Source organism: Physeter macrocephalus, chromosome 8 (genome assembly GCF_002837175.3).
Source record: "Physeter macrocephalus isolate SW-GA chromosome 8, ASM283717v5, whole genome shotgun sequence".
Taxonomy (NCBI): Eukaryota; Metazoa; Chordata; class Mammalia; order Artiodactyla; family Physeteridae; genus Physeter; species Physeter macrocephalus.
The window spans coordinates 25,190,178-25,205,586 of record NC_041221.1 but is presented as its reverse complement, the minus strand read 5'-3'; the positions used below and the strand labels follow the sequence as shown (position 1 = coordinate 25,205,586).

General features: G+C 39.9%; 1 protein-coding gene across 3 annotated transcripts in view; it reads left to right on the top strand.

Moving 5' to 3' along the window:
• The window catches only part of CTNND2 (catenin delta 2), a 453,358-nt gene that overhangs the window by 257,281 nt on the left and 180,668 nt on the right, over positions 1–15,409 (top strand). For all 3 annotated transcript variants that reach the window (XM_007115618.2, XM_028492809.1, XM_024125559.1), the window contains one exon: positions 10,798–10,981. In XM_007115618.2, the coding sequence (XP_007115680.1) occupies positions 10,798–10,981 (184 nt within the window). The remainder of the gene's footprint in view (positions 1–10,797; positions 10,982–15,409) is intronic.

Here is a 15,409-nt window from a genome sequence, read left to right as displayed (position 1 = left end):
CACGAACCCGCGTCCCCTGCATCGGCAGGCGGACTCTCAACCACTGCGCCACCAGGGAAGCCCTTACATGTATTTTTAAACACTTCCCTGCATGCATTACACACACATTTCTTATCACATCCATTACCTGAAATAACACGCTTATCAAAGTGGCGTTTACATAACACACTTTTTAAAAATAATTTCTATTTTTTTAATGAGATCTAATCGACATATAACATTGTGTGAGTTAAAGGTGTACAATGTGTTGATTTGATTCATCTTTATATTACAATATGATTACCATCTTTGTGTTAGTTAACACTTCTATCATGTCACATAATTATCATCTTTTTTGTGGTGAGAACAATTAAGATCTAGTCTCTTAGCACCTTTGAAGTTCATAATACAGTAATGTTGACTGATCACTGTGCTGTGCATTAGATCTCCAGGACTTATTTAACCATTAGTTGCAAGTTTGTACCTTAAACAATATCTCCCCAATTCTCTGACCCCATTCCCCTGGTAACCACCATTCCACTCTCTGTTTTTATGAGTTTGGCTATTTTAGATTCCACATGAGTGATATCATACGCATTTGTCTTTCTCTGTCTGACTTACCTCACTTAGCATAATACCCTCAGGGTCCATCCGTGTTGTCCAAATGGCAGAATTTCCTTCTTTCTCATGACTGAATAATATTCCATTGTACCACATCTTCATTATCAGTTCATCTGTTGAGGGACATTTAGGTTGTTTCCATATTTTGGTTATTGTGAAGAATGCTGCACCAACATACATTCCTACCAACAGTGCACAAAGGGTTCCTTTTCTCCACATCCTCAGCAGCACTTGTTCTCTCTTGTCTTGATGATTAGGCATTCTAATGGGTATGAGGCAATATTTCATTGTGATTTTGATTTGCATTTTCCTGATGAGTAGTGATGCTAAGCATCTTGTAATGTACCTGTTGGCCATTTGGGTATCTTCCTTAGAAAAATGTCTACTCAGTTCCTCTATTTTTTAATCAAATTGTTTATTCTTTTTTTTGTTATTGAGCTGTATGATTTTCTTATATATTTTAGAGGTGAACCCCTTTTCTGATCTATGGTTTGCAATTATCTTCTCCCATTTCATAGGTTGCCTTGTCATTTTGTTATCGTTTTTGTTGCGCAGAAGCTTTTTAGTTTTGATGTAGTCCCACCTGATTATTGCTTTGAGCTATCCATTATTATAGCAACATTTTGGTAAACTTTAGCATTGTCTCAAGATCAATGCTTTTATTTTTAAAAGCATTAAATGAGCGTGATTTATTAATCTTTTGAGGCTATCACATATACCGTCTGGAAGAATTCTCAAAACAATTCTAATTCAACAATTGCACCTTGAAGGTCATGACGTCTGAGGGACAAGTGAGACTATTTATGTGATGCACGCAGATGCTCATATTACAGTGTGCACACACACATAGACACATGCTTGTGTGTGCATGTGCACATATGTACACTCACGCATATACACACATGCATACTCTTGCACGTTTGTATATTCATACACCCATGTGCTCCCACACAAATGCACACAGTACAAGTTCAGGGCCCCAGTTTTGATCAGCCACCCTCTACCCACCCATAAATCAAGGTGTAAATAGGTGGGGATGGAAAAGATAGTGATAGCCATCCATCCCCTGCAGTCCCTATATCCAGGCCTGACCTTGACTTTTTTGTAAGATAAACTTCTCGGCCTTCTTTTGTAAGATAAACTTCTCTCTTCTTTCCCTTTCCCAGGTGCACAAATTTTCACTCTCTGAATAAGGTAAATGATAGATTAGTTTAAAATAAATCTTCATATATACATTAAGTTTATTTTAATTAGTTGATTAATCAAAAATAAAAATTCAAAGCATTCATTTAAAATGAATTCAACCCAACTTTTCTTTGGTTTGAGCCTCACCTATGTTCAGGGATTGTATTTTAGGTTTAAAAATTAAAAGCAAATGAGGAGGTCATAGGAAAGTCTTACATAGCCAAAAGGCAATGTTTGATTTTATCATGATTTAAGACTTGCAATTATTAAAATACTTTTTTGTGGTCAATCTGAATTCCTTTTTTGAAACATAGTCTTTATCTCTTTTAGGAAGAAAAGCCCCACAATTACCCTCTATTAAAGCAGAGTAAAGGATCCAATGAAAGTAATTAAGATTTTATTAAAGAAATTTTAATAAACCAATTACTGCTTGTACATATGGATGATCTCAAGGAAAAAAGCCATCCTGTGCCTGAAATAAAAATAAACTATATTTGAAATATATCTAGTATACATAACTAGTTATTTAAAAGTCTTCTCAACTAAAGCTACTGTCAGAATTATGTTTGGAACAGCAGTAATTTTATACTGATAAAGGAAAGTTATTGAATACATATAATTAGAGGAAAGATGCTATAAAACAATTTTATTACAGATTATAATCTGGAAGAAATTAGCATATTTTCATCTGGTAAATTAAAATTTGCTAGTGACCATCAACCAAAATACTAAAACATTTTTATGTTACTTTCAGGTAAGAATAAATGAGGTGGCTTGTTATGGATGCTGAGTATTCACTGATGCTGTGAATTCAGTTTATTCCACAGTTTTTCCACAAATTGAAATTTTAGTATTACCTTGGCTAATGTAGAATTATCAGGGAATTAATATAGGAAACTTGCCCAAATGCTGCACTAGAAATAAGCCTTCTAATGCTAAACTGATTAATGTTTGTTAGTGATAAAAATTTTTCTCTACTCGCTAAAAGTAGAATTTCTATAAAGTCAAGGGTTATACTTCCATGTAAATAATATTTTTGTGTTCTCATTGGGATTTGTTACTTTTTAACATTACATCTTGCATCTGCTATTTTATTCTTGCAAATCATTACTTCATTTTGCTAACAGTAGAATACTTTTAAAATGTTCACTGCTTGGAGCACGCATCATCCTATAAAGGTCATATCAGCCAATTATTAATTCTTGTAATCATTTAACACCGATTAGGTGAGCACCTAATGTGTGTCAGAGCATATTCTGTGTGCTATACGTGTTCTGTATGCTCTGAACACTCAGGGTCCTTGCCTTCATGTCTTGGCTGGGACCTTTTGGGGATGAGCAGTGAGCAAATGATAGAAAAGCAAGTAATGAAAAAGCATGGGAACGGGGGGCTGGGGGAAGGAGAGAAATAGGTGAGGGCGAGAGTAAGAGATACGAACTTTCAGTTACAAAATAAATGAGCCACAGGTATGAAACGTACAGTGTCGAGAATATAGTCAATAATTATGTAATATTTTTGTATGGTGACAGACGACAATAGGCTTATGGTGATCATTTCAAAATGTATGGAAATATGAAATCACTATGTTGTGTAACAGGAACTAATGTAGTGTTGTAGGTCAATTATATTTCAAAAACAAACTCATAGAAGAAGATCAGGTTTGTGGTTACCAGAAGCAGAGGATGGGAGAAGGGGGAATTGGGTGAAGGCAGTCAAAAGATACAAACTTCCAGTTATAAATACTAGGGTTATAACATACAACATGATAAATGTAGTTAACACTACTGTACGTTATATGTGGAAGATGTTAAGAGACTAAATCCTAAGAGTTCTCATTACAAGAAAATATTTTTTTTCTATTTTGTTAATGTTGTCTCTTTATGAGGTGATGGATGTTCACTAAACCTACTGTGGTCATCATTTCATGGTGTGTGTAAGTCGGATCATTATGCTGTACACCTTAAATTCACACAGTGCTGCCTGCCGATAACATCTGCATAAAACTGGGGGGAAAAAGAAGAAGCATGGGAAATATGAGATGGTGATGCGGTCTCTGCTGAAAATTAAAATAGGAGATCTGAGAGCAAGAGTCTGGGAAGGTAGGTTAGACGGATCCAAAAAAGCTTCTCTGAGTTTAGCACATTTAAGGTATACGTGAACAGAAAGAAGGATCAGCCTTGGAGAGTGTTCCAAACTGAGAGAGCAGCAAGTCCAAGAAATGTGAGTTACCAACGAGCTTGTTGTCCAAGGAGAAGAAATAAGACGACAATGACAAGAGCGTAATGAGTTGCAGCCATGGCAGAGCCACGAGGGCCGGGACTTTTTGTTTTGTTCGCTAATGTTACCACTGTATCCAACAGAGCCTGGTCCGTAATATGCGCAGACCGGGTAAATGAATGAACCAAAGGATCTGATTCAAAATGAATTTAGAGAATGAGGGAAAAGGGCCTGATCATGAAACTACAGTCAGAAGTTTAATTTTATTTGAAGCATGACAGAATATTTTAAGGGATGTGTGGTAGACTGAACAATGCCCCCCACCCCAAGAGGTCCACAGTCCTAAATCTCAGAGCCTGTGAATGTTATCTTCCATGGTAAAAGGGACTGTGCAGATGGGATTAAGTTAAGGATCTTGAAATTCGGGAGATTATCCTGGATTATCTAGCCAGGCTCAATGTAATCACAAGTGTCCTTGTAACAGGGAGGGAGGAGGATCAGTCAGAGAAGAGGATTTGATCATGGATGCTGAGGTTGGAGTGATGCAGGCTTCAAGCCATGGAGCGCGGGCAGCCTTTAGAAGCTTAAAAAGACAAGGAAATTCTCCCCTGGAGCCTCCAGAAGGAGCACTGCCTGCTGGTCCATTGTAGACTTCAGACCTCCAGAACTGTAAGATAACAAATGTGCCTTATTTTAAGCACTACACTTGCGGTCACGTGTTACAGCAGCAATAGGAAACTAATACAAGATTATTCCAAATTAAAGAAAGTGTATTCCAAATTAAAGAAAGCGTTTGGCCATCTCATAAGTCACAAACATGAAGAGGGATACCTTTTTAAAAGTTAAATATCATTTGTCACCTAAATTAAAATGCATTTTAAATTTAGTTACAAGGTTGAGCTGGATTCCCTTCCTGTATCTCCCGTACTCTCACAGTAGACTTTAGGAGAGGATGGAGGGCTTGCCGGGAAGGAGAAAAGCAGTGAATCTAAGTCAGAAGGAGAGGTGTAACTAGGAAGAAAGTGCTGTAAAGGGAAAAGAGTCCAGCAGACAGAGGGAAAGGAGAGGGAAGGGAAAGGAAGGGACATTAATTACCGTTGCTGCATAACAAATTACCCCACCCCCCATTTAACAATTTAAAACAACAGACGTTTATTCCATTCAGTGTTTGAGTGAACCCAGGAGTGGCAGGTTTGTGTGTTTCTGGCTCAGGGTCCCACGCGGATGAGGCTGTATCATCTGAAGGCTTGACTCGGGCTGGAGGGTCCACTTCCAAGACGGCTCCCTGCTGGCTACTGGCGGGAGGCCTCCGTTCCTCTCCCCATAGGCCTCTTCTCCTGCTGCTTGAGGGTCCTCACAGGGTGACGGCAGGCTCCCCGTCCAACAAGCAACCCCAGACACAGCTGGGCGGGAGCCGCAGTACCTCTTCTCTGACCTCGTCTCAGAAGTCACTCCTCCGTATCCTCCTCCTCCTCCTCCTCAGAAGTTATCTCCTCCGTATTGTGCTGGTCAGAAGCAAGGCACTAAGTGCAGTCCTCAGTCCGGGGGAGAAGGATCGGGCTCCTGCATTTGAAGGGAATGTCGGAAAACCACCCCAGAAGAAGGAGAGGGAAGAGTGAAGAGAAATTTGAGCAAAACACCTATTTCTCCTCTGTTCACAGAGAATGCCTAGATATGTCCGTTTTTCTCCACTAATCTCTCTCCTTTCGTCGGGGACTAATGGATGTGTGTGTGTGTGTGTGTGAGTGTCTGTGTGTGAGCGTGTGTATGTGTGTGTGTGTCCGTGTATGTGTGTGTTTGTATATGTGTGAATGTGTGTATGTGTAAATATATTGTGTGAGTGTGTGTGTGTAGGTGTGAGTGTGTATGTATGTGTGAGTATATGTAATGTGTGTGTGAATGTGTGTGTAGATGTGACTGTGGAGTGTGTGTGTGAGAATGTGTGTGTGCATAGATGTGAGTGTGGATGTGTGTGAGTGTGTGGATGTGTGTAGATGTCAATGTGTGCATAGATGTGAGTGTGGATGTGTGTGAGTGTGAGTGTGTGTGCAAAGATGTGAGTGTGTGTGCATAGATGTGAGTGTGTGAATGTGCGCATACATGTGAGTGTGGGGTGTGTGTATGTGTGTGTGCGTAGATGTGAGAGTGTGTGTGTGTGTGTGTGTGTGTGTGTATTAAAGAAAGCGTTTGGCCATCTCATAAGTCACAAACATGAAGAGGGATACCTTTTTAAAAGTTAAATATCATTTGTCACCTAAATTAAAATGCATTTTAAATTTAGTTACAAGGTTGAGCTGGATTCCCTTCCTGTATCTCCCGTACTCTCACAGTAGACTTTAGGAGAGGATGGAGGGCTTGCCGGGAAGGAGAAAAGCAGTGAATCTAAGTCAGAAGGAGAGGTGTAACTAGGAAGAAAGTGCTGTAAAGGGAAAAGAGTCCAGCAGACAGAGGGAAAGGAGAGGGAAGGGAAAGGAAGGGACATTAATTACCGTTGCTGCATAACAAATTACCCCACCCCCCATTTAACAATTTAAAACAACAGACGTTTATTCCATTCAGTGTTTGAGTGAACCCAGGAGTGGCAGGTTTGTGTGTTTCTGGCTCAGGGTCCCACGCGGATGAGGCTGTATCATCTGAAGGCTTGACTCGGGCTGGAGGGTCCACTTCCAAGACGGCTCCCTGCTGGCTACTGGCGGGAGGCCTCCGTTCCTCTCCCCATAGGCCTCTTCTCCTGCTGCTTGAGGGTCCTCACAGGGTGACGGCAGGCTCCCCGTCCAACAAGCAACCCCAGACACAGCTGGGCGGGAGCCGCAGTACCTCTTCTCTGACCTCGTCTCAGAAGTCACTCCTCCGTATCCTCCTCCTCCTCCTCCTCAGAAGTTATCTCCTCCGTATTGTGCTGGTCAGAAGCAAGGCACTAAGTGCAGTCCTCAGTCCGGGGGAGAAGGATCGGGCTCCTGCATTTGAAGGGAATGTCGGAAAACCACCCCAGAAGAAGGAGAGGGAAGAGTGAAGAGAAATTTGAGCAAAACACCTATTTCTCCTCTGTTCACAGAGAATGCCTAGATATGTCCGTTTTTCTCCACTAATCTCTCTCCTTTCGTCGGGGACTAATGGATGTGTGTGTGTGTGTGTGTGAGTGTCTGTGTGTGAGCGTGTGTATGTGTGTGTGTGTCCGTGTATGTGTGTGTTTGTATATGTGTGAATGTGTGTATGTGTAAATATATTGTGTGAGTGTGTGTGTGTAGGTGTGAGTGTGTATGTATGTGTGAGTATATGTAATGTGTGTGTGAATGTGTGTGTAGATGTGACTGTGGAGTGTGTGTGTGAGAATGTGTGTGTGCATAGATGTGAGTGTGGATGTGTGTGAGTGTGTGGATGTGTGTGTAGATGTCAATGTGTGCATAGATGTGAGTGTGGATGTGTGTGAGTGTGAATGTGTGTGCAAAGATGTGAGTGTGTGTGCATAGATGTGAGTGTGTGAATGTGTGCATACATGTGAGTGTGGGGTGTGTGTATGTGTGTGTGCGTAGATGTGAGAGTGTGTGTGTGTGTGTGTGTGTGTGTGTGTGTGTGTGTCTGGCAAGACAGGTGTAGGCTTCCCAGCTGTTTCCCACTTTTGACTCCTGCCAGGCATACCCACCTTTATCTCAGCGTCCCCAGAGACTGCTGATTCTACACTCAGGCTTGTCTCTGTGTCCAGATAATCTAACCAAAGCTCCAGGTTTGGAGGGCACCCTGCAACTAACTGGTTTGCTGAATTCCCACAAAAGAAATTCTGCCATGTTGCATCCACTTGACCAAGTCCTCATCCAAGCAGACGTGGTAAAGCTGCCCCTGACCAGAGATCCGCTGCGTTTCATGTAAGTCCAGGAAGCACACGTGGGCTGCAGATAGAAACTGGGATAGAAAGTTCAGAGACTTGGGTCAAGCACTGTGGTAAGTTCATTGGAATGTGAAACACAGATGGAGCCTTCTGGAAAGGCAGCGCGAATGTGAATGGGAAACTTCTCTCCTGCCTGATTCGGAATTAGGTTACACTAGTCAATGAATTAATGAGAAAGGTAATGCAGAGAACAGCCCAATAAAGAGTTACCTGAAATGCCATCTTCTTTCCCATCCTTTTCACTTCTCGTCAGATATTCGATTAGGCCTTTACCTTTTCTTGATTTTCCCCCTTTCCTTTCCTACCTCTTTTCTGTTTGTTAGGAAACGGTAAAAATTCCTTTATTATCATAGAATGCCTTTAGATTCTTTTAAATTCATTGCATGGAAAAATGCAAAAGTCTTTTACTATTTAGTCTTTAGAGGAAATGTATTTTATAGCAAAATATGCCACCCATATTTTAAAACATTTACAAGCCTCAATTTTCATGTATTGGCATTTTCAAATCAGGATTTAGGAATGAAAAAAAATCGATTTGTGTCTGCATAGGTGTGTTGTGTACTTAGAAAAACAGAATAACCTATAATGGAAAAGAATCAGAAAAAAATATATATATATAAGTGAATCACTTTGATGTACACCTGAAACTAATGCAAATATTGTAAATCAACTATACCTTAGTTAAAAAAAGAAAAACAGACACAAACCCTTTAATGTGATATTTTTTAAAGTTATCCTCAAATATGGTGTAAATAGTAATTTCATTTAAATGTGCTTTTTTTTAACAACTTTTTTTTTTTTTTTTTTTTGGCTGCCTTGGGTCTTTGTTGTTGCACGCCAGAGGCCAGCGATGGCTACTCTTCATTGCGATGCACGGGCTTCTCATCATGGTGGCTTCTCTTGTTGTGGGGCAAGGGCTCTAGGCGCACGGGCTTCAGTAGTTATGGTGCACGGACTCAGTAGTTGTGGCTTATGGGCTCTAGAGCACGGGCTCAGTAGTTGTGGCACATGGGCTTAGGTGCTCCACGGCATATGGGATCTTCCCGGACCAGGGCTCGAACCCGTGTCCCCTGCATTGGCAGGTGGATTCTTAACCACTGCGCCACCAGAGAAGTCCTAAATGTGCTTTTTTTAAACTGAAAACTGATTATTTTACTAGGAAAAAGAATACTGTTGTTAGACTGCAAGTGGATGAAAGTATTCATTTTGATTATTTTGATTACCCAAAATTCAGTAAAACATTTCCTAATGGGATGAATTTTTTAAAAAAGCTTCATATATTATTTAATGCAAAATAAATGCATATGATAATACTCCTAGCATTTCACATCTGTCCAAGTCAGAATATATTTTGAGCAACTTATGTGTACCAATAAGCATTTTTTTATACAGTCAATTTAGGGTTCTAATGGCAAGGTAAACATGCACACAGAAATGTATAGAAAATGATCCACATACTAACACAGAGGTGCACAAGATTTTTCTGTAAAAGGCCAGACAGTAAATTGTTTAGGCTTGTGAGCCATACTGTCTCTGTCACAAAATCTCAGCTTTTCTCTTGTAGGACAGAAGCAGCCATAGATAATATGTAAATGAACAGGCAGGGCCATGTTCCAATAAAACTTTATTTACAAAAACAGGCAGGCAGGATTTGCCCTCAGTCCAACCCCCTGTACTGAAGGACTGATTTATACATTCTCAGCACCAAAACCATTTTGTTTCCTTTGCATTTACCTAAATAAAATTCCCAGCAAATGTTCTTTTGAAAGACCAGTGGAAAAGTTTGTCTCTAAAGTCACATTTTTTGTAGAACTGATTTTAAACTGTTATTTTAGTTATTAACAAGAAAATACCATTAACTTTCAGGTTAGTATTATTAATGCCTTTAGATAGTTCAACATGTGCAATGCAAGAAACTAATAAAACAAATTTCAGAAATAAGTGAGTTCTGTTTATTCATAACATGATAAATGAAACACAACCTCATTTTAAAATCTATTGAAAGCTTATTAAGCAAGTAAAGTGGAAGTTGTGTTTCTAAAGATGACTGATATTTTATTCTCAGTATCTGCAGTGATGGTGTCTATTTAGGTTAGTCTTGAGGGAAATGCAGTCCTTCTTTCATAGGAAAAGAGAATATTATTCTTTGCTGTAGTTTTTTTACCTTTAGGTGTACAATTTTGAACAACAAAAAGAGTAATTATTTTAAAAGCATCTTCAAATGATATTATAACGTATATGTAACTCTTTAGGTCTTTTCTAAAGTTAATCCCACTTTAAAGTCTCTGTCTGTTGTTGACACGCCCTCCCCTTTCTCCTGCTCTCTTTGTTGTTAACAATCTGTAGGCCCTCCAAGAAAGTTGTTTTCTGAGAAAAGCTTACAGGGCGGTCACAAGTGACAGTAAATTTACATTTCGTGTTGAGCTTGTTATCATCAGACCTGATACTAGATTCTTGAAAGGTCCTGCACAATGATGGCTGGTTCTATATGGAAACTAAGTGAATCAAACAGACCACAGGTGCATATTGAGATCCTGGATAAAACAAAGATGTCTCACTAGTCTATTTCAGATGTCTTACTAGCCCATTTCAGATAACTTTCACAGCTCTTTGGTCTTGGTTAGAATTTGGATACTTGGGTCCATTGTACTAATTGTGGACGGAAGCCTGGTTGGTATCCTCAATTCCCTCAGCGCTCTCAACCTCAGTTACTCGCCAGGATGGAACAAAGATAATCATGTTACAGTTCCTCTGCCTACTTGTCAGATTTTCACAGCACTTTTGTAATGCCTTCACACAGATGCTCTAAAGTGAAGGGTTTGCCCTAGCACACGTGCTTAACACCGTCTGTGCTCTTAACTGGGGAAAACAGTGGCCATCCAAAAGCTCTGTTTCTGTGTATCTTGCAGGAGTCCTTTGGAACCTTTCATCTTGCGATGCACTCAAAATGCCGATCATACAGGACACCCTGGCCGTGTTGACCAATGCCGTGATCATCCCCCACTCGGGCTGGGAAAATTCACCTCTTCAGGACGATCGGAAAATACAGCTGCATTCCTCACAGGTGCTGCGAAATGCCACTGGATGCCTAAGGTGAGTCCCGTGTCGTTGCTACCTCCCTCTGTCAACAGGTGCTTTTTGCTTCTGTAACTTTAATTGCTGTTTTGCTAAGGATCAGAGTGTTTTGGAATACTGATACGGCAACAGAGTGCAAGAAGCTGGTGAAGATCATTTCTAATGAGGTACTGAAGAGATATATGCATCTTCCACTGTCTTCTACCTACCCCAGTATTTGACTTATTTAACATGTTTTCTTAGGTCTAAGGCAAAAAAATAAACATTTTCATTCCAACCAAAAATAGTTTTCTTTGATTGAAAGCAATAGTTAACAGTCATTTCCCTGTTGTGATATATCATGCATCTTGAATAACCAGGCAGACCAATTGGTTAGAAGAAGAGTCTATGACAAATACATAGGGATCTAGTTAACTGTCTCCAGTAGCTATTTTTATTTTTTAAAAATTTTCAATGTGACTGCAAGAGCCTGTATTTCTTGAAAATAGCCCTTTAATAAGGACTGTGGTGTGAAATGTCTTTTTTAAATAATAAAAGTAGCAAATGTGTTGTAATTATGTCCCAATGCCTTCTTACAAAACTCATCACCCGGAAATCTCTTGAGATGTTTTAGATGTTTTGTTTAGTTTTTGCTCTCAGAAAAGAATGTAATAATCAAGGTATACTTCTTCCAGACTCTAGAAACTGGGTTCCCATGGATGTTGTACGTTGTACCAAAGTGGGAAATCTCTGCCAGTTAAACTTAATGATAGGATGGGTGTGATTTAAAATACCTAGTCAAATAATCTGTATTTCAAAAGTAAAATGTACAGAATTGCTTCAGCTTGGCTGCCTCAAAGCTGCCATTTCTCTTACAGTTGGTCAGTTTCTAGGTATAAGAACCAGTTTCTACTGGAGAAGGAACAGAATCGCCTTGGTGACATTAATAATAATGATCTCATGAATATTTATAACAGTACTCTCAGCCTGCAGTCTTGAGAGGGGTGTGTGTGTTTGTGTGAATGGGCATATGCATAAAGGGAGTTAAAGAGAGTTGGCCTCCATAAATATCAGTGTGCATTCATGGGCAGGAATAGGAAACCCTCTGACAATTTTGCTTTTCCTCAAGGTCATGAAATAATGATCTTTTGACATGATTTCTCTGGATAGGCTCCTCCATAAGTCAGTTTTACAGTTTTCTAAACCCCACTTTTGAGATGTCCATTTTATAACCTCTTAAATTCTATTATCCTTCAGAAACCTCCTGCCCCACCAGCAGAAATATAACTCTTCCAAAGCTAAAACTGTAAGCACTTCTGACCCTTCTTACCTGATTTTTCTGTTTCAGTTATATGTAGCTGTTACAAGTAATTTTCCTTTCTTAGCATCCTTGACTTGTAAGGAGCGTCATTGTTGCTAGTGAAGATTGTGGAAGGAAGTGCCTCAGAATCAGTTGTATACATATAGTCTGTAAAGATCTGCTAAGTTCCATCAGTTAAAATTCTCTCTGAATAATATAGTAACATAACTATATATTCATGATGTTTGACATAAGGATGAAGGATACTGATATATGAGCTTTCAGCTTCATTTGATGAAAAGTCAGATGAAGAAACCAGCCTAGTGTCGGTTCACAGGTCCCCTTTGTAGGTCATCTGGCCAAGTTCACACACACACAGAGGCTTGACCCGTGCTGCTCTACTGCCAGCCAGGATCGACCACATCACAGGAAGCAAAAAGGAGGACATCTGATTTAGAAAGTGTTTCACGTAGCCTAATCGTTTTTTGTTTTAGTCCAGCTGAAACCAGGTTTAGGGTTTTCCCACTTTTCAGAGTTTATCATGTGAATGACAAAGCAAGATCTCTCAAAATATGATGAATATTTCACTTCCCTCTTAATTCATTAAACTTCTCCTGTTGCCAAAACTTGGCCTTTGTTCACTGGTGCCAAATAGAAACGCAGAGACAGAGTTTTGGGGGAGGTAGAAAGAAATAGCTTTATTGCTTTGCCAGGCCAAGGGGACCACAGCGGGCTACTGCCCTCAAGACAGTGTGTCCCGCACGGGAGGGGCTAGTGAGGAGTCTTACAGTGTTCAAGGTGCAGGACGTGACCAGCTCGTGGACGCTTTTCTGATTGGTTGGTGGTGAGGTAACTGGGAGTGAGAATCCTCAACCTTCTGGTTCCAGCCAGTCTGGGGTCTATGTGCTTTGTGGGCAGCGTACAGTTAAGTCCTCCCATCTGGTGGGCGTTTCAGTATCTGCAAAACAGCTCAAAGGACATGGCTCAGAATATCATCTATAGTCCCTGGGGAAGAACTAAAGGTACTTGACTTTGTTTAATGGCTAAAGTATCATTATCTTGTCTTGCTTGCCTGTTTTCCTTTCTTTCTGCATTGTCTCACTTCTCTGATTAAATTTATTCTTTGGCTAAAGTTTTTCTACAGGCAAAAGGCAGGTGGACGACATGGGTGGGAGTCTATTCCGGGAAGACCTCACAGTGTCCCGCTCGGTTACACTTCCCCTCTTACAGAAAGAAGTATAATTTTTTCTCTCTTATTTAAATGTGTTTATGAATCAGTCTACATTAATGAACAGGTTGGACTAAGAGAGGAAGAAAATAGCTTTGGGAAGGGGCCAAAAGGAACTTATCAATTAAAGACTCAGCAGACGAAAGATTTCAAGAAATTTCTACTATTACCATTTACTTAAAACCAAGTTGGAAACACAGCAAAACAGTCGTAAATATTTATATCATGATGGAAGATTCTACATATTAGTATGTGAGGTTGTAGTTACATTCTTAATTTTTTCAACAAAACCTATATCTTTATTTACTGTAAAGAAATTACTATGTATGCTGTTCCTGCCTTTCAGCAGTTTCATCCATGAGCATTTGCTAAGTGCCTGCTGTGTGCAAGGGAAGGGCCAGGGAGGCTGAAATAAACATGGCAACCTCTTCTGCCCTTCAGAAACTCCTCTACTAGTGGAAGACAGTGGTACCCATACAATGAGTCCTAGTGTTATATCTTAGTATAATATAAAGCTATGATTAGGATAGTATAGAAGGAAAACCTGGGGAGGCGGTAGCTAACTCGGTGAGTGTGGTCACAAAAGGTTTCAAGAACCAGGTGAGACTGGGGTCAAGCAGAGAAAGGACATCACCAGTCAACGCTTTGGGAGATGCCCGAGGCCAGAAAGAACAGCAGGAACGCCCTGATGCTGACATGGGAGGATCTGCAGGCAGTCTACAAACCTAGCAGCCTTTAGGAAGTGCAGCTTGTTTAGTTGTTTCATTCCAGGTGATAAAGGGCGTTCAAAGCGAGCTAAGAAGAATAGACTTGAGTCTGTGAGGAACAGAGAGCTATGGCGAAGCTTTGGCCAAGAGAACGCAATGATCAGCTATGTCTGGGAGCAATTTTACAGGACAGAGTAGAAGCGGGTCGGGAGGGGAGAGGTGACATTAAGAGCAGAGCTGTGAATTTATGGGCTGCCCTGCAGGCTTCATTTCTAAGGTACCTCCTGTAGACAACAGTAAATATCAATATTTTGTTCCATGCGATTAATTTAACCATCACTGATTTGTAGCTATGAGAACTATCTCCATAGCTGTTGTAGTTCTGCTTTTTATCTTGGAATTTTTTTCTTCTTTTTAGTCATACTATTCTTATTAAAATGGTAGCTTCGATATCTTATCAAATGTTAGAGAAGTTTTATGGCACATACCATTATTTGTATGAAACTGAGGTTTAATAAATCAAATCCCCCAAAACAAAAGGAGTTCAAACACACAAAACTATGCTAAATTATGGATAATGCAGTAGACTCAGCAAAAGTCCTCCTGGAACTGCAGAAATGATTTAAATATAGTCCTTAAAATGTAAATTAATAACCAGATCATCTCAATTTATAAATCAGACCTGGGCTTATACCTCTGCAGTGAACAGTTTTTTTTCTATCACAATATTTAGAAAGAATTTGGTTCTTGGGTGCTTCTTAAAGCAGAAAATAAACTCACAGCGTTTGTTCTTCTAGTCATTTTTAGGTATTAAATATATATTTTATATGAAAAATGATACAGTGAATTTGTACAAGAAGGTGATATAGCGGGTTTGTGTAATATTTGCTTACCTGATCTGGTCCATTAATTTATAGCTTTAATCTTTTTTTCACTTTTAAAGACATTTATTGTTTTCTTTCAAATTTTATAAGCAATACATGTTTATTGCTGACTACTAGAAATACATGTAAGCATAAACTAATAATTAACAGTCACCCATAATCCTCACCCCCCAGAGATAACCATCATTAGCATTTTTATACATTTCCTTCCAATGTCTACATAGCTTTTTTCTCTTTTTTTTTTTTTTTTTTTTCTGTGGTACGCGGGCCTCTCACTGTCGTGGCCTCTCCCGTTGCGGAGCACAGGCTCCGGACGCGCAGGCTCAGCGGCCATGGCTCACGGGCCCA